At 42.5% G+C, this 23,277-nt stretch overlaps 2 protein-coding genes across 4 annotated transcripts in view; both read left to right on the forward strand.

Moving 5' to 3' along the window:
* Positions 1 to 816: 816 nt before the first annotated feature.
* Positions 817 to 3,551, forward strand: si:ch211-237i5.4 (slit homolog 2 protein). Its single transcript, XM_029624474.2, has 2 exons — positions 817 to 1,878; positions 2,107 to 3,551. Exons 1-2 carry the CDS (start codon positions 1,606 to 1,608, stop codon positions 2,884 to 2,886), a joined length of 1,053 nt encoding a protein of 350 aa, XP_029480334.1. The 5' UTR covers positions 817 to 1,605; the 3' UTR covers positions 2,887 to 3,551.
* Positions 3,552 to 8,692: 5,141 nt separating this feature from the next.
* LOC115104261 (myocardin-related transcription factor A-like) overlaps positions 8,693 to 23,277 on the forward strand; it is a 54,321-nt gene continuing 39,736 nt past the window's right edge. For 2 of the 3 annotated variants that reach the window (XM_029625603.2, XM_029625605.2), the window contains exons 1-3: positions 8,693 to 8,905; positions 11,578 to 11,628; positions 19,428 to 19,624. In XM_029625603.2, the coding sequence (XP_029481463.2) occupies positions 19,465 to 19,624 (160 nt within the window). In that variant the 5' untranslated portion in view covers positions 8,693 to 8,905; positions 11,578 to 11,628; positions 19,428 to 19,464. Of the gene's footprint in view, positions 8,906 to 10,611; positions 10,770 to 11,577; positions 11,629 to 19,427; positions 19,625 to 23,277 lie in introns of those variants that run through there. The other variant, XM_065006527.1, reaches the window with a different exon arrangement.

A 23,277-nucleotide genomic window follows, 5' to 3' on the forward strand; every position in this document is an offset into this window, starting at 1 on the left:
GGAATTTTCTCCCATCTCCACAGAGGAACTCTGGAGCTCTGTCAGAGTGCCCATCGGGTATTTGGTTACCTCCCTGACCAAGGCCCTAATCCTCCGATTGCTCAGCCCGATTGCTCAGTTTGGCCGTGCGGCCATCTAGGAAGAGTCTTGGTGGTTCCAAACTTCTTCTATTTAAGAATGATTGAGGCCACGGTTTGGACCTTCAATGCTGCAGACATTTCCTGGTACACTTACCCAGATCTGTGCCTCGATGCCATCCTGTCTTGGAGCTCTACAGACAATTCCTTTGACCTCATGGCTAGGTTTTTGATCTGACATGCACTGTCAACTGTGGGACATTATATAGACAGGTATGTGCCTTTCCAAATCATGTCCAATCAATTGAATTTATCACAGGTAGATTTCAATCAAGTTGTAGAAACATCTCAGGGATGATCAATGGAAACAGGATGCACCTGAGTTTAATTTCGAGTCTCATAGCAAAGGGTTTTAAAACGTATGTAAATAAAGTTTTTTTTTTTTACATTTGCAAAAATGTATTTTATTTTGTCATTGTGGAGTATTGTGTGTAGATTTGAAGACTTATTTAATCAATTTTAGAATAAGACTTATGTAACAATGTGGAGTGGTCCGAATACTTTCCTGAATTCACTGTATATAACTATTGGACAGTTTGATGGATGCACCATGTAACCTCTGCGTAAATGTGATTTTATACGACGCAATGACATTTGTTAAGAAATTCACGAAAACTACATTGTGTAATATTAAAATTGGGGGATTGCAGGGCAGATGTTCCATCGTCCTTTTTTCATATTCGATAAACGAGGGGTCTTCAATTGGTAACTTGGATGTTTATTCTACTCTGGCTAATAAGGGGACGCTGGATACATTTTGGTGAAATGAAAGGGGGGGACTAAGGAGTACTAAAAAAAACTCCATTATTAGATGGGAACATCTGTAGGGCAGATGATTTGTGGATTTAATCTCCACGGAAAAAGCGGGAGGGAGCGTGATGAGGACACGAGTTAGTTTACTGATGCGGCACCAGCGCTTTTCATTGTTGATTGGATATAAATATTGTAGGTAAAGTATTGTTTTAATTTAATTACTTACGAGTTATTTGCCGTTGCTGTTATCGTTCATTGAATAGGCTTGCTGTTTTGTCGGTTTAAAAAAGTAATCTTTATTTACATTGTAACATATTTAAAAAAGGTAATTGTGTATTTCTGCAATTACCAACAATACCCACAGCTCGTATAATTTAAAACCGCTAAAGTAGGCTATGCGTAAAACATTACGTGCAACCGTCTCACTGCTGGTATTGTGTACAGTAACGGATTCTGACTGTTTCCCATCTTGTCTTTTAGAGATGTCGACAAGTTCAAGCTATTAAAAGCCTACAGCTTACATGTACATGTTCCTCTATCGTACCGAATACTCACTACTCAGCGACAGCGTTTCATACTGTATCTCCAAACCATAAATCTAATGGTTGTGTGCCTTATTTCGCAGATATTCCTATCTGGATTCTGATACTCTACTCCAAACGTCCTCAAGCCTTGTCGTGATAAAGCACTTTAGGTGCACATTTTTGCAAGTAATATGTTATTTCCTGCTCTGCTGCTGCTGGCGCTGTCTTCGGTGTTAGGTTCAAAAGAGTGCCCTCACCCCTGTCTCTGCTACGAACACTCGGATTTGGTGGACTGCCGAGCGCGCGGGTTCCTCCAAGTGCCCCATGGCCTGTCCCATGGCACCTGGCTGCTGGACCTGGGTGGCAACTTGCTGATGGAAGTGCGGAGCCGTGCCTTTGCCGGACTTTGGTCACTGCGGATCCTGGTGCTGTCTGACAGTGGAATCCAGCTGCTGCAGCCCGAGGTAAACACATGCGAAACAAATATAATGGCATATACCCATAGAGGACCTACTGTGTATATGTTTGGTCTAGTCCAGCACTAGTAATGGATTGAGAAACACTGCAATAGCCTATGCATTAGATAACATTAGTGGCATAGTTTAGCATAAGGATTTGATGGTGGATATGAGGGTTTGATACCGATTTACTTTTTCATGTTCATAATTTATTGTACCCCCCTCCTCTCCCAGGCCTTCTACTCCCTCTCCTTTCTGGAGAAGCTGGACATGAGCCGTAACAAACTGCGCCGGCTGCCGTTGGACTTCTCCCACAGTCTGTCCTCGGTCCGGGAGCTCCGGTTGGACCACAACACCCTTGAGTGGCTAGAAGTCTCCAGCCTGGAGCACCTGGAGAGCCTGGAGAAGCTGGACCTCAGCCACAACCACATCACCTTCCTGCAGCCAGGAGCCTTCCGGGGCCTGTCTCGCCTACGCCACCTCTACCTCCATGCCAACCAGCTGGGAGCTGTGCGCCATGGTTCCCTGTCCATGCTGCCCGTCCTGGAGGCCCTGCAGCTGGGCCAGAACAACATCACTCACATCGACACGGAGGCTCTGGCTCCCCTGCACAGTCTCACCCTTCTGGGCCTGGAGGGAAACCAGCTGCAGCACCTTAAGTTCAAGACCTTCCTGAGCCTCCACACGGCCGGCACCCACCTGCAGCTAGCTGGCAACCCGTGGAACTGCGACTGCGACCTGCACCGGGTCTTCAGCAAGCTGCTGAGTGTGCGCCACCTTCACGTTGACGACTACCACAACGTGACGTGCCACGAGCCTCTGCAGCTGGCAGGCGCCTCGCTGGCGTGGGTGGACAGTCAGTTGTGCATGGCAGAGACGGCCACCGTGCTGGTCATTACCGTAACGGTGCTGGTGACCGTGTTGGCAGCTGTGGTCATGGCCGAGCACACCCGCAAGAAGAACCAACATGGCGGCAAGAGCTGGGATGCTGAGTCGCAGACCCAGGAGAGGTGACTGTCATGAGGGAGGGACACTGAGTGAGTAATAAGTTCCATAGATGCATTTTCCCTCACCGATCTAGGTTCACATTTTACACCATGCTCCCTGGTCATTTTATGTTTGAAGAAGAAAAAAAGAACAGGGCCATTTCCCATCTGCAGCAAACTGACTGTGAGAGTTCATAACACACCTCAGGCTCAGACTGCTCCTTAACATTCAGTTGAACTTGTGGCACTCCTTCTCTCTTCTACTTCATCATGGTCATAACGTATGGCCTATTCTGGTTCCAAGCCTGAGAAACAATATTTTAGAGTATGAGCAGTTTTGTATGATATATCTAGAAGTCTGTGACTTATGGAACTTGAGGAAGGGACATCATTCTTTTTCGGTGTATCATTTAACTACCCGAAGTGTTTGACTGCCTACAATTTATCCTGTTCATTCCTTTCTTAAAAGTACAGTACAGTGTTTATTTTTCTGTTCAACATTTTCTCTTCAATGTCTTCCATTTCTGCACGCTGTTGAGAAAACATGGGTGTCATGTTTCAAATGTAGGCCTATACTCAAAGTACAGTAGTTATTTGTCTCATGAATGATTATCTTCTAACACATGCATAGGTTTGATAGTGAATGTATTGTATACAGATGGTAATAAAGTATGATTCTCTTTTTTGACTCTACCTTGTGATGTACCGGGATTAAATCTTTGCCAGATTTGAGTATCGGGATCTCCACTTTCCCTGTTCCATGCACTGCACTAGAGTTAAACACTCCCTTAGATGATCAACATCTGCTTGAGTCAATGTCAGATTATTCACCAATGAATCACCTCTATTCCAGCTCACACACAGATTAAAGACGGTATCAATCGATCTTGGTCTGCCATGATGTGACACGATGTTCTCCCTTTTTAGATGACAATGTGCGTTTGGTAACATACGTTTTGCTTGTGGGTTTGGTCTCCAGCCTGGAGATGCCGGACCTCGGCCACAACCACATCGTATTCCTGTGGGTTTGGTGATATTGAAATAGAGCACAGATGAAACACTTTGAAGTACTTCATTTTAGGAAGTGCACGGTTTTGCATTAGACTCCAATAAAGGACATAAAGGATTTCATATTCTGACACCGGTCTTTGCCCAGAAACAAATTGCTGCAGGGATTAAAAGGCTTTGAATCCAGGTCACAGGGAGATTGTGGCATATGGGCCTGGCCTCCAGAGTAACAGCAGCAGATTACGGCTATGATTAAAAACTAGAGGAGGAAACCGACTGCCACGGGTAGAAAACAGACAGCCACTCAGCTCAAATCCCCTGGGCAGACCTTATCTAAGAGGAGGATAATGTCCAGAAATTGAACCTGTATCAGTACTGATGCAGTTTCTGCTGTGGGGGCCTTATAAATGGATCTGGTTAAGGAGACGCGATTCAGCAATGGCGATATGGGCCAGCCACCCATGTGACCAAAGCTATTATCAGATAACAATGATATGATATAACAGTGGCATAATAACCGTCTACTACCACCGGTATTACAGTGTTTTAGTTGTCAGAACCCAGTGCAGACAGATGAGATTGACGTAGGGCGTGTTAATACAAACTAGCTAATCTTTTACTTAAACACAGGCCAGAAGAAGGTATTCTAAATTACATGACTAAATTCCATTCGCTCATATTGCACAACAGAAACCAGATGCCATTGTCTCCGAAGAAACCTCTCTAATTTAGCCAAGAGAAAATAGTATGGGATTTTATGACATTAAAGTATTCATAATCAACCCAGAGGATTTCCTTCGCTTCATACCTTCAACACCCCAGTTCAAACTTAACCTAGCCTCAACCACAACCCTAACCCTAGATTCGTGTCCACATCCCAGTTCAAACCTAACCCACAACCCTAACCCTAGATTCGTGTCCACATCCCAGTTCAACCCTAACCCTAGATTCGTGTCCACATCCCAGTTCAACCCTAACCCTAGATTCGTGTCCACATCCCAGTTCAACCCTAACCCACAACCCTAAACCGAATCATAACTGTAGCTTCATGTCCACATCCTGGTCCACAACTCAAATAATCTGTAAGTAACTTGAGTTACACAATACATTTTCAGATACTATAGGATGATTTGGACATAAAGTGTGGAAATGCTAATATAGGAACCATTGACTTGCATTGGATTTGAGCCACAAATACTATAAAATTAGCATTTGAATCAGTGGCCAGTAAAACCAAAGCATGGATGGTTGTCGTACCTTGTCCATAGACTGCTTAAAGGGTAAGGAAACTAATTTTGGTGAACTACTACCTTTAAGCTTTCTAATGCGTTTTCCTATTTTGTTAAATGTATTAGTAATGTTGTCTTTGTCATTCTTGTAATGTATCTAATGTGCTGTTGAAGATTAGCCAGGAGGGCATTTCTGGTTTCCCCAAATCTGGCACACGCTGCATGAAACTATTTAAATGACATTTTGTGGAAACTGTTGACAGATAGGGGCGCCAAATCCACCATTTGAGTTGATTTTGTCGGTCCCAAATGTACTAGGTAGAGCATACACAGTGGTGGAAAAAGTACAGAATTGTCATACTTGAGTAAAAGTATAGATACCTTTTAATAGAAAGCTACTAAAGTGAAAGTCACCCAGGAAAATAGTACTTGAGTAAAAGTCTAAAAGTATTTGGTTTTAAATATACTTAATTATCAAAAGTAAATGTAATTGCTAAAATATACTTAAGTATCAAGTAGAAGTAAAAGTATGTCATTTCAAATTCCTTATCTTAAGCAAAGCAGACGGCACCATTTTCTGGTTTTAAAAATGTATGGATAGTCAGGGGCACAGCAAGTGAGTCCGCCAGACCATAGGCAGTAGGGATGACCACGTGTTCTTTTCATATGTGTTTAAGTTTCATGATTTCCCTGTCCTGCTAAGCATTCAAAATGTAATGACTACTTTGGGTTGTCAGGGGAAATGTATGGAGTAAAAAGTACAATATCTTATTTAGAAATGTAGTGAAGTAAAAGTTGTCAAAAATATGAATAGTAAAGTACAGACACCCCAAAAAACTACTTAAGTAATACTTTAAAGTATTTTGACTTAAGTACTTTACACCACTGAGCATACATAAAGGCTTCATAAGGACTACATAAATGCACAAATAATCTAACTATGTCATACTCTATATAAATGGTGTATTAAGAGTGACATAGCCATTTCCTCTGTAGGGTTAATTTACAATTGTTCCATAATGCACTATCTATGTTTATACACCATTTATAGAGTATGACAAATGCGTACAGATTTGTTAAGGCTTTATGTAGTGCTTATGAAGCCTTTATAAGTTGTATTTAGTTTAGTGGGAGCATTTTGTCCTAGAGAAATATGAATCTGTCAGAGGACCAGACTGAATTTGGTTCTAAGTCTAACCAATGATATGTATTTTTTTCTTTATTATTTTTTACCAGATCTATTGTGTTATATTCTACTACATTCCTTTCACATTTCCATAAACTTCAAAATGTTTCCTTTCAAATGGTACCAAGACTATGCATATATTTGCTTCAGGGCCTGAGCTACAGGCAGTTAGATTTGGGTAAGTCATTTTAGGTGAAAATTTGAAAAAAGGGGCTAATCCTTAAGAGGATTTATTAACATTCAGGGGATAAGCTACAGTAGATGGCTATATCCAAATATATTGTTTGATTTGCTTGCCTTTAAGTAAGTGATGACAGTAGTCCGACTGATTAACTTTGGCAGGTCCTGGTAATGTCAAGCTCATTTCAAAAGCCTAATCTCTGATGATGCAAGTTAAATGACATGTTTGCTTATTTTTTTATATTTTTTATTTCACCTTTTATTTAACCAGGTAGGCCAGTTGAGAACAAGTTCTCATTTACAACTGCGACCTGGCCAAGATAAAGCAAAGCAGTGCGACACAAACAACACAGTTACACATGGAATAAACAAGCGTACAGTCAATAACACAATAGAAAAAGTCTATATACAGTGTGTGCAAATGGCATGAGGAGTTAAGGCAATAAATAGGCCATAGTAGCAAAGTAATTCAAATTTAGCAGATTAACACTGGAGTGATAGATGAGCAGATGATGGTGTGTAAGTAGTGATACTGGTGTGCAAAAGAGAAGCAAAGTAAATAAACAATATGGGGATGAGGTAGGTGATTGGGTGCGCTATTTACAATTGGACTATGTACAGCTGCAGCGATCGGTTAGCTGCTCAGATAGCTGATGTTTAGCTAGCGAACTACATACCAAATGGTTATTTAACATTTATTTAACAATCCCTTGAAAACGGCACATAGTTATCAATGGTTTTAGCTGAGCTGGGGTTCTCCTTGCCCCCCAGTAGTTAACCCATGCATCAATCTAAGTAACACAATAAAACATCTGCATAAAAATCTGTCTGTTTTTAAACTACAGATATCACTGCATCCGCCTATGTCAGCCTTCCATATCTGCATTGGAAGGTGGCTGAGCTACAGCAGTGTTTGTCAGACCCTGAGACATCCTACACTCGATGGAAAGGGGAGAGACTCACAAACATGGGTGTTCTCTGTTTTGCTCTACCACCCACACAAGTGTCACGGGACTTGTTTGAAGGTTACACATAAAAACAAATGGAAGTATGGAGGTAGTTTTGTGGCAACAAAAATAAGGGGTTAAATGTCTCCAAAAAAACATATCTCCTGAGCTTTCTTATACAGCATCTCCTAGATGTAGGACAGACACTTCAAAGCCTTGTTCCTTGTGATACATTTTATGACTCTTTCTTTTGTTGCCATTTATGAACATGTTATTCTGTGTTTCTATAGGCTATAGTAGTAGTCCAAATTCTATTTTTTGTCAAATCATTTTTTATAATTTTTTTATACCTCAGGGGTCCTAAAATTCCAAATCAAATAGCTAAATGATCCGTGGAATGACCATCTTAAAACAATTCCATATGTTACCTTAGTACTTAGTAGGACAACTCCACACAGGCATCTGGGCTAGCTCCCAATTAACTCCCATTCCTTGAAGAGCTTTCCTTGTCCCGAATCGCCCAGATTGCGCTTCCCACTGACGACACGGGGACTACGCAAACAATGGGCGTTAATCCGATTCCAATGGAGTTTCCCATCTCCTCAAAAGTATCTCTGGAAGAGTCGAGGAGAGGGCATACTTCTCCAAGTGTGTATCTGTTGATTTAAGGTTACTTTGGTTTTGAAGATTATGTCTCCATCTAGTGGGGAAAAAAGAAAAACCGTAATGTCCAGAAAATCAATAGAATCAGTGTATGGTGTATTTATGTGGGGTTTGTGTTAAAAATGTGAATAAACGTAGTATTTTTACTGTGATACCAAACACCAAAAGTGTCATCCTAATAATGGAAGTAGATCAAGTGCAGGTTGGAACACTTATTAAATATGGTTTCCCAAAACATCTGGCCATTAAAGTGAGAATCATTGGTTAGAGCTGTATGATCTTTGCTTGAGCAGAAGACATCGGGATTTAAGAGGTATTTTAACTGCTTTCAACCCTAATTCTGTACTGATGTTGGTGTTATTGTGGGCCTGGAATGGGATGTGTAATATGTATAGGACTTTTATTTTTGACACGCATTCGAAATAGTTCATATAAGAACTAGCACAAATTTGTTTTATCATTTGGGCAAAACAATTGAATGCAAACAAATATATAATTCATTGTATTTAACTGCTGTAAGATATATCGATGATTAAGATATTGCCCATAATTGTTTGGCTTATTTAATCATTTACACTTTAAGACTACAGGACATAACTTTTATTCTGAAGGATTGTTATTCTTGCTGGTTTGACATTCGTTTGCGTGAGCAGTTTGTGAGGGAATGTTATTAGCTAGCTAGCTTTAACAACGGTCAGTAAAGTATCGATTTGATTGAAGACCAATGGAAATGCGACGAACTTGTCGACCATAACTTTTCTGCCGTCACCACTCGAATGCTTGCGGTCTCGGTTCCATACCACCAGCACTGCAGCAGCGTGTGCCTCTTGCGAGGTGAGTTGAACCGCTAATGTTAGCAACTGGGTTAGCTATCAGATAATCGCAATCAGACTAGGGAGCTGGTTAGTGATTAGTCAGTTTAGAAACAGTGCACCCACATCTGGCTACGCGGGGCTAAAATCTGGTTTATGACTGCTGCACGAGCCATGAGTCTATGTAGCTAGCATCTAGCGAGCGCATTACGTAATAGTTACAGCACAATTACCACAATGGTTAGATAGCTAACTTTAGGGAACTAAGGTAAACTCGTACATCGCCTTGGTCCGTACAATTTGCCTTATTTTAGCGCCCCAAAACGTAATACTTCCAGATCAACTGTAATGTCAATACCATTGTAAAGCACAATTTCTCCCCTTTCCAACAGAATCAATTACATGACCTGAACGCTGCCCGTTTCTGCATAATTTAAGAAGACAAGTCGGTCTTTTTTTTTTTTTAAATGGCCGGTGAGGAAGCGTAACTAATGCGTGATAGTGAGAAGGAGAATGTTGTGTGGGATAATAGCTTTTTTTTTCACTCGATCTGTCCAACTTATCACCTTATCGCCTCTAAAATGTAAATAAAACACTATAAAGAGTTTATATAATGTGTCATTACATACCTATTTGAAGGTTTGTGTCGAATTTGAATCGGGTTTTTAAGGCGGTGCTAAAGTGATCTTAGAAGTAAACGGCAGGTTTGAGAATGATGATTGCATGCAATGATGACGAGAAAAATGACTAGGTATCCCCCCTTACCCCATCACTGTCCATTTCTTGTTTTTAAAGGATGAGAGAAGTGCTACACCTGGTGGAGAGAGATTGTAAGACAGAAATAGTTGCATTATGCGTGCTGTACGTTACGACATGACACGTCTAGGTGTAACGGAGAGGGTCCGTTTTTGTCAACTTTTCTTCAATACTATAGAGCCATTAGCTTGAATAAAAACCTAGTTCACACCCTCGATTTTGAATTTAACACAGTTGCTACAGTCCCATTCGTTTTCTTTGTAGCCTCGTTTGAATGATGCGGTTGCGCACATTTGTACGGGATGGGGTGAGTTTACGTTAGCCGTCAAACTGAACACTATCTATCTAGTTGTCAATCACAATGGTAGCCTAAACACTCGCCGCTGCTAACGTGACTTGCTAGGTAAGACACTTTGACATCTGGCCTTATCGTTTTTCAAGATTTGCATAGCTATATGACCAGCACAGTCAAATGATCAGTGGTTATAGAGGATGCAACAAGTAAAGGGGAGTTGGTTTTTCATAGTCGAGCATTGAGGTCGAGACAGCAGGTGCACTAGAGGTAGATGTGCAGCTAGCAAAGTATAAATATTTCAACTCTATGGCAAGCGTGAATGTCTGATTTGAACTTGTATGTGGCCGCGCAGCTCCTTCTAGCTAATCACGTATTCTGCGTGGTGTCGAGTAGTGATGGGCATTGAGATCGGTTCATGTAAAAGAGCCGGCTCATTTGGCCCCCAAATGGCTCTTCGTTCAAAATACTTAAATTGACCTAGAACCATGAAAAAAAAAAAGTGAATATTCAATTTAAAGCCAAAAGGGTAGGCTACCATAATGTGAAATGCACGTCCAATACATTTTTACCTAAATTATTAGATGGCCTGCAAAACGTTGAATTTCTTTTACGCACTGAAGATCAGTCGACCATTTTGATGCACTGTTTACACTGTTTACCAGTATTATTACTGTTGTCGCCCCAGCCCCTTCGTTGGGAGGACGGAGGCGAGCGTCCAACGTTATTGTGCATTAACGCCAACTACTGTACTGGAGCGCTGCCGCCTCCTGCAGATGCAGGAATGCCCATATGCAGGAATTGCAGAATGCAATTTCACCCTTCACAACTGAACTGGGTTAGTTAAGTAATAAGGCACGAGGGGGTGTGGTATATGGCCAATATACCACAGCTAAGGGCTGTTCTTATGCACAACACATTGCAGAGTGCCTGGACACAGCCCTTAGCCGTGGTATATTGGCCATGTACCACAAACCCCTGAGGTGCCTTATTGCTATTATAAATTGGTTACCAATGTAATTAGAGAAGTAAAAATACATGTTTTGTCATACCCGTGGTATACGGTCTGATATACCACGGCTGTCATCCAGTCAGCATTCAGGGCTTGAACCACCCAGTTTATAAATTCGCATTAATACTGCCTGTAAAAAGTGGAGCGGGCTAGTGTTGTGGATTCGCATCCTGCCTCTTATCTTTCTCAAGGCTTAGATTTGTATCGATTTGGCTAAAAATATAAACATATCCTTGCATCAGATCTCTAGATTTTATTTGCCTGCCATGACATAAGTGCTTCATATTTATTTGGCACACAGAACCCTATTCAGGCTGATCCTCTGCACTTGGCCTACTTTTTCTATTGTCAGTGCCTATGAACAGGTGGATTATCTAAATGCTGTATTATACTTACGTGGGGTGGGTCTACCTAGCATCTGATCTCTCAAGCTTGAGCTTTGTGTAAATAGGAGACCTGGAAACAGTTGGCCTGCTCCTTAGACATGAATTAGGATCTAAAATAAATCTTATCTAAGGTTTAGAGATTAAGATACTTATGTAATCTGTTTACATGTTGTAACAAATGTATCTCTTTCTCTCTTTTACCCTCACTACCCCTCCCTTCTCCTTTCACTTTTTCACAATGAGAGCAGCCCCACTGAAATGGAAACACCCAGGACCTTGTTAAACAGGAAATAGACCAGGTATGCTATGCACAAACGCCTCTCGTAATCTCACGATTACACACACCTATTGGTTGAAGTGTTATGCTCTGTTACTGCTGTCATCATCATGTTGCTGTACTTGTGCTGTGAATCCCTTTTCTTCAACCATGAAGGTCTTGTTATTTTGTTTTCCTCTAGTTTTTCATCTTTCATCTCCACTTTCTTTGAATCATGGCTTGAGTTCATTTAGCTCATCCATGTTCAGTTCATATCTCACTTCAAAGTAAACAAGATTATAGGTAGTTGAAATACAATCTGAATCTTGGCATAGAAGTGTCAATCTCTTTGAATCCTAATTTTCATTACTGGGGCTGAAACTTGTAACAGTTTGATATATTGCACTGTACACCTGTACTGTGTTTGCACCATAATAACATTAATGCTAATAATAAGAACCCACTTTCTGAATTAGTAACTGTTCCACACACACTTATGTACAACTTGGTACGTAAACACAGCATGTACTGGGCTAGTTTTGGTTTGCTAATGCCATGTCAATGATCAGTGTGTTGGTTGTAGATATGATTGACAGTTCTGTCAGTAGTGGAACTGGACTATCAGGCAGGGATTACACACGTGTAATTAAGATGTCGGGCAGACTCCGTGGCATTGTGACCCAGTGACATCATCAGAGATAGCAAGTCCTCCGGCTACTCCCAACAGGGGCCTAGGAGGAAGGGCTTTAGACTGCCATGCTGCCCCAATGGTCCCATGCATCACAACAAATGGTGAACCCTTAAACCTGATTTGAATTATTTCTCGACTGTGAAGGAAAATAAGTGCGGACCACGTGGTGGTGACGCAGGACTTTTTCTGTCTGAACATGAGGGATGCAAAGAGGCCGGGCTCTGATGTCATTGCTTTGGCAGGGGAAATGATTAAGGCATTGAATCTCAGACCGTGCACTTCAAATTCAGTCCAGCTTGCTCTAGGTGCCGACTGTAATGAATCGTTGAAAAAACTGTCCATGGTGAGGAATTGGGATAGGAGGATTCACAGTTAGGCAGTGTTGTGTAAAGTAGGGGACATGGAGGCTTTGGGTGGTGTTAGGCTAGTCTTTTTGTGCCAGTCAGATTCGCACACCTTTTAACATCATTTTTTTGTCTCACACCATAACTTAATCATAACTTGATTACAAATGACGTCATAAAGGAAAATGACAAATTATGTCATAAAGGAAAACGTCCCTAGCGGGCGGAACAGATATGACCGCTTGTTACACAAAAGAAAAGGGGCTGGGTTTGAGTGAAAGAGCGGGAAGACTGAGGGACACAGGGAGAAGCTGTGCTATCGTAAATACAGTATCTTATGCATTCTAAATTACCGCCCATTTGGAAAAGGAAAATGCAATAAATATTTACTCTGAACTGCGCTTCGGTAGGTTGGTGGTAGATGGAAGGCCGTGTTGCTCAAACCGAGTCCTTTGTCCTTTGAAGAATGTCTCTGCTGGTTAATTGGGTACGTTGTAGTAACGTCGTTGTGTGGTAGACGGGATACTCTGTCGGTTCCTTCCTAACCTGCGTTTGCAGCTGCTGTTGCTAACTCAACGGCTAGGAGGTATCACTTCTGTAATGAATAAGAGTTCAAAGTTCATACCATTCGCAACCAAAGCTCACGCTGATGTTGGTTTCGTTCTGTAGTTATCTGAACCATTCTGACATCGGACCGTCATCCTCGGAACAGGAGGTTATATTGTCGTCAAGGCTTTATATAGGAAGGGAGAAAAGTGGTGTGTTTCATAGTTTACAACCTTTGTCTCTTCACGTGGGCGGGCCACTGAGTCGGGCCTAATTCACTCATGAAAACCCAATTCTCACATTTTAGAAGCTAAAATCACATTTCATCCAATCACGAATAATTTCATATTCAAACATTTAAATTGATCAACAATTCCATGTGAATCCGATAACTCTGATGTGTAGACTTTACACTGTAGAGTTTGTCATCTTATCATTGATGAGAATGTCTCAGATGACAACCGAACTGACATCATATTCATTAAGTACCACTGCATATGCTCAATTGGTCAGATTACCTGTATATAGTTCATTTCCCCCCACCTTCTGATGTTCCCAGAATCTCTGTTAACCAAGGGGTTTGCAAATGTAACATCAGTAGGGTAGAGCGAGAGGGAAAAAGGGGGGAAGAGGTATCATAAACCTACCCCCAGGCCAACGTCGCGATAGTGTTTTTGTATTTCATAGGTAGGCAGGTAGATGCCCGTGTGGAGTTGGTTTCGGTCTCCTGACATGATGGCCTTTATCTCCAAAAGTTGTATTGGTAATAAAGGTCTTGAAAGATAAGCTCTGTCTTTTGCAATTGCTTTACAACTCAAGAAACAATCTAAAGATCTAGGATGATCCTTGTAGAGTTCTTAATGCTAGAATAAACATTAGGCTACTGAGTATTAACCTGGCAGGGGATATACTACTGTAGGTCTATACCATTAAGACCAAAGCCAGAATCCCAGGTATTAAAAAGTGTTCAGATGGCGAGAGTTCTGATAACAGGAGAGCATTACAGTGTAAGCTCAATGCTCTGGGTCTTGAGATCAGTGTCTATTAAATGAAGGGATTTATCTGGGTTCCAGGTGGAGAAAGACTCCAAAGTTGGGTAAATATTGGGAGAAATTATATGAACAAGATACAGAAGCACAATAACGCATAGCTAGCCTAATATCTTGAAATGATGAAATAAGTCACATGTGGTCCTGTTGAGGGATGCTGTAACTCATTGTGCAACACGGTGATACATTCTGTTTGTGCTCAGCACATGCTACAGGTGTAGCGTGCTGTCATTCTAAGGGAAAGTAAAAGTCCCTCCAACAGCACATGACCAAGATCATTTATAATAAGCAAAACGGGTCTCTGAAAGTAAAGGATTAAAGTGTGTCTATAGGATATCTGGGTATGTTGTGTTTGAATAAATCTGGGTTTGTTTAAACATTTCTGTCAGCTGTTTTGTCTCAGGACTTCCTCTCTGGTATGACTGACTGTTTCCCAACTGGTTGTCAAGTCAACATGGTTTACCTGGACAACAGTCCAGTGTCTTATCATTCTTATGGCTCTTCTAGCTATCGTTCTGTTGTCTTCTGTTATCGGGTATCATTGTATCTATCACAAGTTCACAACAACCCTTCAGGTTACCATGTCACTTTCACTAGAGCTTCCTGGACAGTCCCTGCAGCATCTTTTGGCTTAGTTAAATATTAGCGAAACTATTTCCATTTAATGATGTACTGGGTTGATGGTTTTGGTAGAACTGAATTACCATAAGTGTATTCGATTAAAGCACTCTGTTTAATTTGAACCAAAAGTGTGACAGTTTGTTAAAGATGGATAACTCATTTTCTGCTCGCTACTAATAAGCAGCACCCTTTCAGCGCACAGCCTAGGCCTACATCTATCTACGGCAAGAGGTGGATGAGGGCAGCGGAACAGGTTTGACGAAAGGGGATGGGTTGCCATGGAAAATGACATAGTATATTATGAACCTGTTTTTTAAAAAGAGCCCGGTTTGAAAATAACCTGTTTTCTTGAAGGATTGAAAAGCCTTGGGGAAGGCTTCGCTTGTCCTGACAGCATAATATGTTTTTGTATGTGTTCCAACAGTTGTAGCTAGATTGTAAGGGTGGAAGCCTCTGGAACATGGCTCGAGTGGCAGGAAGCTATTGTTGTGATTTTGGTTCACAGAGGGCAGCTGTGTTAATCCGCCCATCGGGCTCAGGTTACTGCCATATTGACTTAAAGGTCCCGCACAGTCATCCTATTTCCCAAGTAAAAATAGCCTTTTAATGACTAAAACATGCTCAGAATTTAATACATTTTACCTTCTCTCGTCTATAACGATCAGTAAGCCCGAAAGAACTGGCTGAGTGGGCGGGGAGTTTACATTCATGTGTTCTCCTTGACTGACAGCTCTTTCAAACATCCTTGTGTACATTGCCAGGTAACAAGGTAAACAATGGGCCACAAGTTATTGATGACCAGGTAAACAATGGACCACATTTTTTGTAACTAATTACAGATTACAGTTCACTGATACGCTTCTTCACCAGAATTAGTCAAGCCTAAGTCACCTTAGACATAAGGGGAATGTACATGAAAACAGCATACAATAAGTATACTGTACAATTTATTGGTGCCCTTGCATTAGCATTATAAAGGATAATATGTTCAGAATTGTATGTATTGATCAGATGTTTATTTGATTATTTGCAATAGGCCAGCATAGCTGAAATATTGATCAACATGAACACTCATGAGAAATAAATGGTTAGAAGTCATTTGACCGGGTAGACGGGTTTGGCCGTGCACTTTGTAGTGAAACTTTTCAATGTTTGTATTTGGAATTTTTGTGTGCCTGAAATGCTCTATATTTGAAATGAATAACTATGACTTACAGTATGTTGGGTCTGGCTTCACAGCATATCCCCCTTCCTACGCCACATCCCCCTTCCTACGCCACATCCCCCTTCCCCCCCCTTCCTACGGCACATCCCCCTTCCTACGCCACATCCCCCTTCCTACGCCACATCCCCCTTCCTACGCCACATCCCCCTTCCTACGCCACATCCCCCTTCCTACGGCACAACCCCCTTCCTACGCCGCATCCCCCTTCCTACGCCGCATCCCCCTTCCTACGCCGCATCCCCCTTCCTACGCCGCATCCCCCTTCCTAGTATCACAGCATTCCTGCTGCGGTGGTTGCCTGGGAACAGTGCAGACAGAGTAGATGTTGGAGTTTCTCCAGTGTCTTATTACAGCTCGATGAGTGGAAAGAAAAAAGGAGATGGAAATAATACCCCCCCTAATCATCACGATTGCCCCAAATACACAAGCTACATTAACTATACATACCTTAGGGTGGTTTAGGGATGGAAGAACAAAAACCATATAGTGACTATCAGGTGTGTTACAGAAAATATACAGTCAAAACAGCCACAGTTACAGCCACCGTGTCAGACTCCTCAACCTCTGTTACGTACATTATTGTCAGAGCTTGTAACCTCCACTGATCCACTGTCCATGATGGTACAGCAGCCGTCTTCAGGATTAGTTTCCTGGCAAGACCCATCCAATGTTCTCCCCAATTGATAAAGCACCTTGATTGTAATTTTCGGTGCAGCCTGTCCCCCTGAAATGAAAAGCAACCACTGCTGTCAGCTGTCTTCATTCTTCTGAGAATAGTGTAACGGTAAATTAACACTGGCATCCAGCCACAACACAGTGTGCTTTTTTTTTTCTTCTTTTTTTTGAATTTTACCCCTTTTTTTTCTCCCCAATTTTTCCTGGTATCCAATTATTGTAGTAGCTACTATCTTGTCTCATCGCTACAACTCCCGTACGGGCTCGGGAGAGACGAAGGTTGAATGTCATGCGTCCTCCGATACACAACCCAACCAGCCGTACTGCTTCTTAATACAGCGCGCATCCAACCCGGAAGCCAGCCGCACCAATGGCTACACCGTGCACCCGGCAACCTTGGCTTGCGCGCACTGCGCCCGGCCTGCTACAGGAGTCGCTGGTGCGCGATGAGACAAGGACATCCCTACCGACCAAGCCCTCCCTAACCCGGACGACGCTAGGCCAATTGTGCGTCGCCCCACGGACCCCCTGGTCGCGGCCGGTTACGACAGAGCCTGGGCGCGAACCCAGGGACTCTGAACCACTGCGCCACCCGGGAGGCCCACAGTGTGCTTTTTCCAGCATGCTGGTAAGTAGCTTGCTTGCTAAAAGTCACAGTTGACAAGGGTTATGTATCATTCTGCTTCAGATATCTTACAGTTTGTAAACAAAGCCGTATGATGCGCTCGTGATGACTGTTCCGGTTCTACATATTTAAATGAGTTAGGATTATAAGACTACCATAGGTGTTTGACATTTCCAGCTTTATGTGACGTTGTATAAAGCTGGTAGTAAATCCTGCCTCCTGGATCCACGTGTTTGACATGGGGGGGGGCAGTAACTCTATGTTCAACTTTGTCAACGTACCAGCTCGTCATTTTTCATCATTGGATCAACCTACTAACTGGTTTCATCCAAATATCATCAAATTTTCACTGTTCGCAACCGTTTAAATGGCATTCAAACAGCCATTGATAAAATGCAGTTGTGTCCTTAGCTTATGCCTGCCCATACCATAACCCCACCGTCACCATGTTCACAATGTTGACATCAGCAAACCGCTCACACAAACGCCATGCGGCCCGGTATAGTTGAAACCGGGATTCATCTATGAAGAGCATACTTCTCCAGCGTGCCAGTGGATATCGAAGGTGAGCATTTCCCCATTGAAGTGGGTTTACGACACCAAACTGCAGTCAGATTAAGACCCTGGTGAGGACGACGAGCATGCAGATGAGCATCCATGAGACAGTTCCTGACCGTTTGTGCCGAAATTCTTCGGTTGTGCAAACCCACAGTTTCATCAGCTGTCCGGGTGGCTGGTCTCAGACAATCCCGCAGGTGAAGAAGCTGTATGTGGAGGTCCTGGACTGACGTGGTTACACATGGTCTGCGGTTGTGAGGCCTGTTGGACGTACTGCCAAATTCTCTAAAACCACGTTGGAGGTGGCTTATTGTAGAGAAATGAACATTCAATTCTCTGGCAACAGCTCTGGTTGACATTCCTGCAGTCAGCATGCCAATTGCATGCTCCCTCAACTTGAGACATCTGTGACATTGTGTTGTGACAACTGCACATTTTTTGTGGCCTTTTATTATCCCCAGCACAAGGTGCACCTGTGTAATGATTATGCTGTTTAATCAACTTCTTGATATGCCACACCTGTCAGGTGGATGAATTATCTTGGCAAAGGAGAAATACTCACTAACAGGGATTTGAGAGGAATAAACCTTTTGTACATATGGAACATTTCTGGGATCTTTTATTTCAGCTCATGAAACATGGGACCAACACTTTACATGTTGCGTTTTATATTTTTGTGTATATATAAAACACAGGGATATCACCTTTTTGACTGCACTGGGCCTTTTACCAAGGGGTGAGGCACTAAACAAGAAGACAATGGATGGCAGTGTAACACTATGCAAAGCTTTATATTACAGTAGATTGCACAGCAGCAAAATTAACTGCTGCACCAAATTCTGTTAAACACGGCTATTTAGATATGCTGCTGTTTTACCTGCTGAGAACTGCAAATAAGTTTAACAATTAATGCATTATGAGTAAAGCTCACCACATGACTAATGCAAAAATGGCATGTGGATACAGACTGCATTCCATCAAGTCACATTGCTATTTAGTGTAGGAGACCGTATCGGTACACACTGCTAAGTGACAGATTAGCTGGAGGTTTGCAAGAGCACCTTTGTGGCCCATCAGTAGCAAGTTGAGCGCTCATTCCAAGGCTATGTCTGTTTTTAGGCTGCTCCTCTGAATCCGTTAGCGTGTGATTTTGTACATTTCTCTGCATTGGGTGGTGTTTATGTAACGCGTTGCCATGGCAAGGATCTGGTCCTCCGCAGTATTGGCTGGGCCCAGTGTTTCATCTGCGGTCCTGCCTGTTATGGTGGGTTGCCATGGGGATGGGCTGGTCGTTCTGCAGCTAGACCCATTAACCTATTGGATTAGGGCTCATACACTCTGTCAGGCTAGTGAATTGGAGGGGAGCCCTGGGAATGTGTCAGGCAGGTGATGTAAGGCAGGAAGCAGTTGGGGATACAAGTAAAGGAGGGATGTTCTAGCCAGTTTAGTAAGATGGCGAGAGACTTCTAGGCATTTTTGATGAATGTGTTATTTTGTTTCTCTCTCAGGTCTGTCCATCAGCCACCCTCTATCCCCCCTGAGATCATGGAGGCCCAAGCAGGGGAGGAGTCAGGCCCAAGTGGTTCGGCTCCTGCATCGTCTGACTCCGCCCCCAGCCCACATAGCGAGGCAGTGACCAATGAGCTGCAAGAGCTGTCGCTGCAGCCCGCCCCCAACCTGCTGCCCCTGAGAGACCGGAAAAACGGTGAGTGCCCGTTCTGATTCCAGGCAACTGCTATCAAGCCCACTGATGAGATTAAAACCCAGGTGGACTGATGCTATATGGCGCGAAGACCATCCACTTTCATCAGAAAGCTACTGGTATGAACTGTAGAAAATGAAAACCAAGACTGCAGCTATGAAGTATGTACAGGTTACTCAGTCTGAGGCTCTGTGTTGTGTAAACACTTGTATAATGTAGGTAGAACTGTAGAACTGTTACAGTTTGCTCTCATAAATCCTCTCACTTGGCACAGTACCCACAGTGGTCTCTGGTCAAGGAGGGAGAGTTGTATGGCAAATTTGTTAGAATTCTAGCTGAAAGAGCTCAATGAGGGGGATGAGAGTTGTATCTTACCCATGTGCACTCTGGGTCAAAGGGTACCTGGAATGCAGTTTGAAAAAGTGCACTTGAGGAAGAGGAGTAGAAGCTGGTGTGCAGGAATAAAACCCAGCTGAACTTGAGCTTCTCTCATTAAGTCATGAGGAGGAAGAGCTTGTGTATGAAATTATTTTTACAGACATGAGGAAAATAGGAACCTGTGTGTGTAGGCAATAAAGTTTAAACGTGGGGGCTACTCTCTCCTTTTCAAATCAACGTTTATTTGTCACATGCGCAGAATACAACAGGTGTAGACCTGACAGTGAAGTGCTTACTTACAGGCCCTTTACCAACATTGCAATTTTTAAGTAAAAAATAGGTATTAGGTGAACAATAGATAAGGAAATAAAAAACAACAGTATAAAGACAGTGAATAATAACAGTAGAGGCGCTATATACAGTAGAGGCGCTATATACAGTAGAGGCGCTATATACAGTAGAGGCGCTATATACAGTAGAGGCGCTATATACAGTAGAGGCGCTATATACAGTAGAGGCGCTATATACAGTAGAGGCGCTATATACAGTAGAGGCGCTATATACAGTAGAGGCGCTATATACACACAGTAGAGGCGCGCTATATACAGTAGAGGCGCTATATACAGTAGAGGCGCTATATACAGTAGAGGCGCTATATACAGTAGAGGCGCTATACACACAGTAGAGGCGCGCTATATACAGTAGCGAGGCTATATACAGGCACCGGTTTGTCGGGCTAATTGAGGTAGTATGTACGTGTAGGCGTGGTTAAAGTGACTATGCATATTTGATAAACAGAGAGTAGCAGTAGCATAAAAGAGGGGTTGGCGGTGCCATTTGATTACCTGTTCAGTAGTCTTATGACTTGGGGGTAAAAGCTGTTGAGAAGCCTTTTGGTTCACGGATTACAATTCTGAGCAACACAGTCAGCAGAACTGGAAACATTGAAAAGCCCTTTGTTCCACCAAATCACACTAGCATCCTAAACCACAAGCATCTCAGCGAAGGGGAGCTGTGAGACAAGCAAATGTTAAAAAGAGCACCATGCTCTCATGAGCAATGCAAGTCTGAGTTAATCGTGTTCACTTTTTCCACTCATCTCACCCTTTCCACTCATGCGATCATCAAATGCTGTGTGAGTTTACATACTTAACATTTTATTAGCGCAGCCAAAGCAGCAAACTGCAGCTCTAACTTTGTTATCCCCGAGCGTACACGCCCATGCTCAGTGTTGTAGTAGTGAACTGCATGTAGTTCAACTAGTCATTTAACTCCATTTTGCAGTAGCTTGGTGGTAGTTGAATGCAATTTTTTGCCTTGAGGCTAGCTACATTACTTTTTCAGCTAAAAGATAATATATATATATATTTTTTTAAACTTTATTTATCTAGGCAAGTCAGTTAAGAACAAATTCTTATTTTCAATGACGGCCTAGGAACAGTGGGTTAACTGCCTGTTCAGGGGCAGAATGACAGATTTGTACCTTGTCAGCTCAGGGATTTGAACTTGCAACCTTTCGGTTACTAGTCCAATGCTCTAACCACTAGGCTACCCTGAAGTAGGCAATTTCCTTTTTATTTTTTGGCATCAGACCTGTCTAATTCTCACTTGAAACACAGTTTGTGTGTTTAATAGGCTAAAAACATTCTGTTAACTTCTTGCAATTTGTCATCTGATATTTCAGATTTAGATATTATTATTTATCACAAAGTACTTTGGATGTAATTAACCTCTTGTTCAAAGTAACTTTAGTTCAGTAAACTATATTTTTCTTAGGAGTAGCTTTAATGTAGCTTATCTTCTTCCAGTGTGAAGTAATTAGTAGCTTGGTAAACTATATTTTCAGAGTAGCTTCCCCAACACTGCACATGCTCAAGTTATTTTAGGATTTTAGAGGTTACATACTTGTCCCAATATTTCACTGAAGTGCAGGCAGCTCAACATGACTGTTTATTGACAAAGTTGGCCCGGGTCCAACCACCTTGCTATGGAAGAGGCCTGAGAGATCAAGTGTGTAGTGGTTGTCGAGGTACTGCACTCACACCCAGACCGCAGTTGTAATTCAAAACACAGCAGGGCTCGACACTGCTGCCCTGACACTGTGCTCTACTCCACTCTGATCTCCATCTTGCTCTGTGACTGAATGTTCCCCAATGGATCGCATGCTAATCGGGGTGTATGGGTGTCAGTGTACGTTTGCCGATAAGCAAGCACACATAGGCTCCATTATGAGTGAGCATGCTCTGTACGTTTAGTCTGCTGTTCTGACAGGTGAGGGGAGGGGAGTGTGAAGTGTCTGTAGGGAGTCAGGTGTGATGAGGTGCCTGGGTCGTGTTTAATAGGTCACGGCACACCACAGATAAACCTTTCCTAATGGGAGGCAGACATCTGTGCTCTTAATGAACTAGTTCAGCTAGTTCCTCCACGTTTAAAAATGGTTTGTCTCCTCCTGACACTGTTCCACACAGAGCACGGAGTTGATTCTCAGCATAGACACTGGACGTCTGTTGTTTAAAAAAATAAATAATAATTATTGAATACCCGAAACCTACAATATACTTTCAGTGAAGCCGCTCAACAACTACATCATACCAGTCATCCAACAACTACATCATACCAGTCATCCAACAACTACATCATACCAGTCATCCAACAACTACATCATATCAGTCATCCAACAACTACATCAGACCAGTCATCCAACAGACTCCCATTCAGAGCGACACACAGAAGCATCCAGGGTCAATGCCCTGCTCACAGGCACGTTGATAGATCTCCCATTAGGCCAAAAAAAACGTGAACCCGAACCCTCCAAGACGTCTGTTTCCTTGGAAACAGAAATGTCTTCCTGGCGTTTATCTGAAACACTCATGCTCGAGGAGCCTTATGTAGCAGAGAATAATTAAGCGATTGATTGATGTGTGTTTTTCTATAATTGTGGGTGTTGGCATGTGGATTCTTGGATAATTGCAGCCGACAGTTATGTTCTCGACGTAGATGTATCCTCAATTCCTTATCTGTTCGTATTTTGATATGTTGACACATCAAGGCTGTCAAACGAGAGAAGGAGGAACAGAGATTCATTGAAGGGGATGACTGGAAGGGAGGAAACAGATTATGAACGAGGGGCAGCAAAGAGAGATGAGATCAAGAGGCATTTAAAGTCCACTGCTATGAGTCTAAATGTGTTTTTTTCCCCAACTGTGAAACATTAGTGGAAAACCTTGACACCTGAACCATATAGCTGACCTCATGTACCGTGAATGTGATTGACCAGG

The sequence above is a fragment of the Oncorhynchus nerka genome, linkage group LG21 (assembly GCF_034236695.1).
Source record: "Oncorhynchus nerka isolate Pitt River linkage group LG21, Oner_Uvic_2.0, whole genome shotgun sequence".
Lineage (NCBI taxonomy): Eukaryota > Metazoa > Chordata > Actinopteri > Salmoniformes > Salmonidae > Oncorhynchus > Oncorhynchus nerka.

Excerpts from the sequence above, each read along its gene's own strand:
- si:ch211-237i5.4 (XM_029624474.2), top strand. The coding sequence starts at position 1,606 with ATGTTATTTCCTGCTCTGCTGCTGCTGGCGCTGTCTTCGGTGTTAGGT. Across the intron at positions 1,879-2,106 it reads TCCAGCTGCTGCAGCCCGAG|GCCTTCTACTCCCTCTCCTT; the intron begins GTAAACACATGC and ends CTCCTCTCCCAG.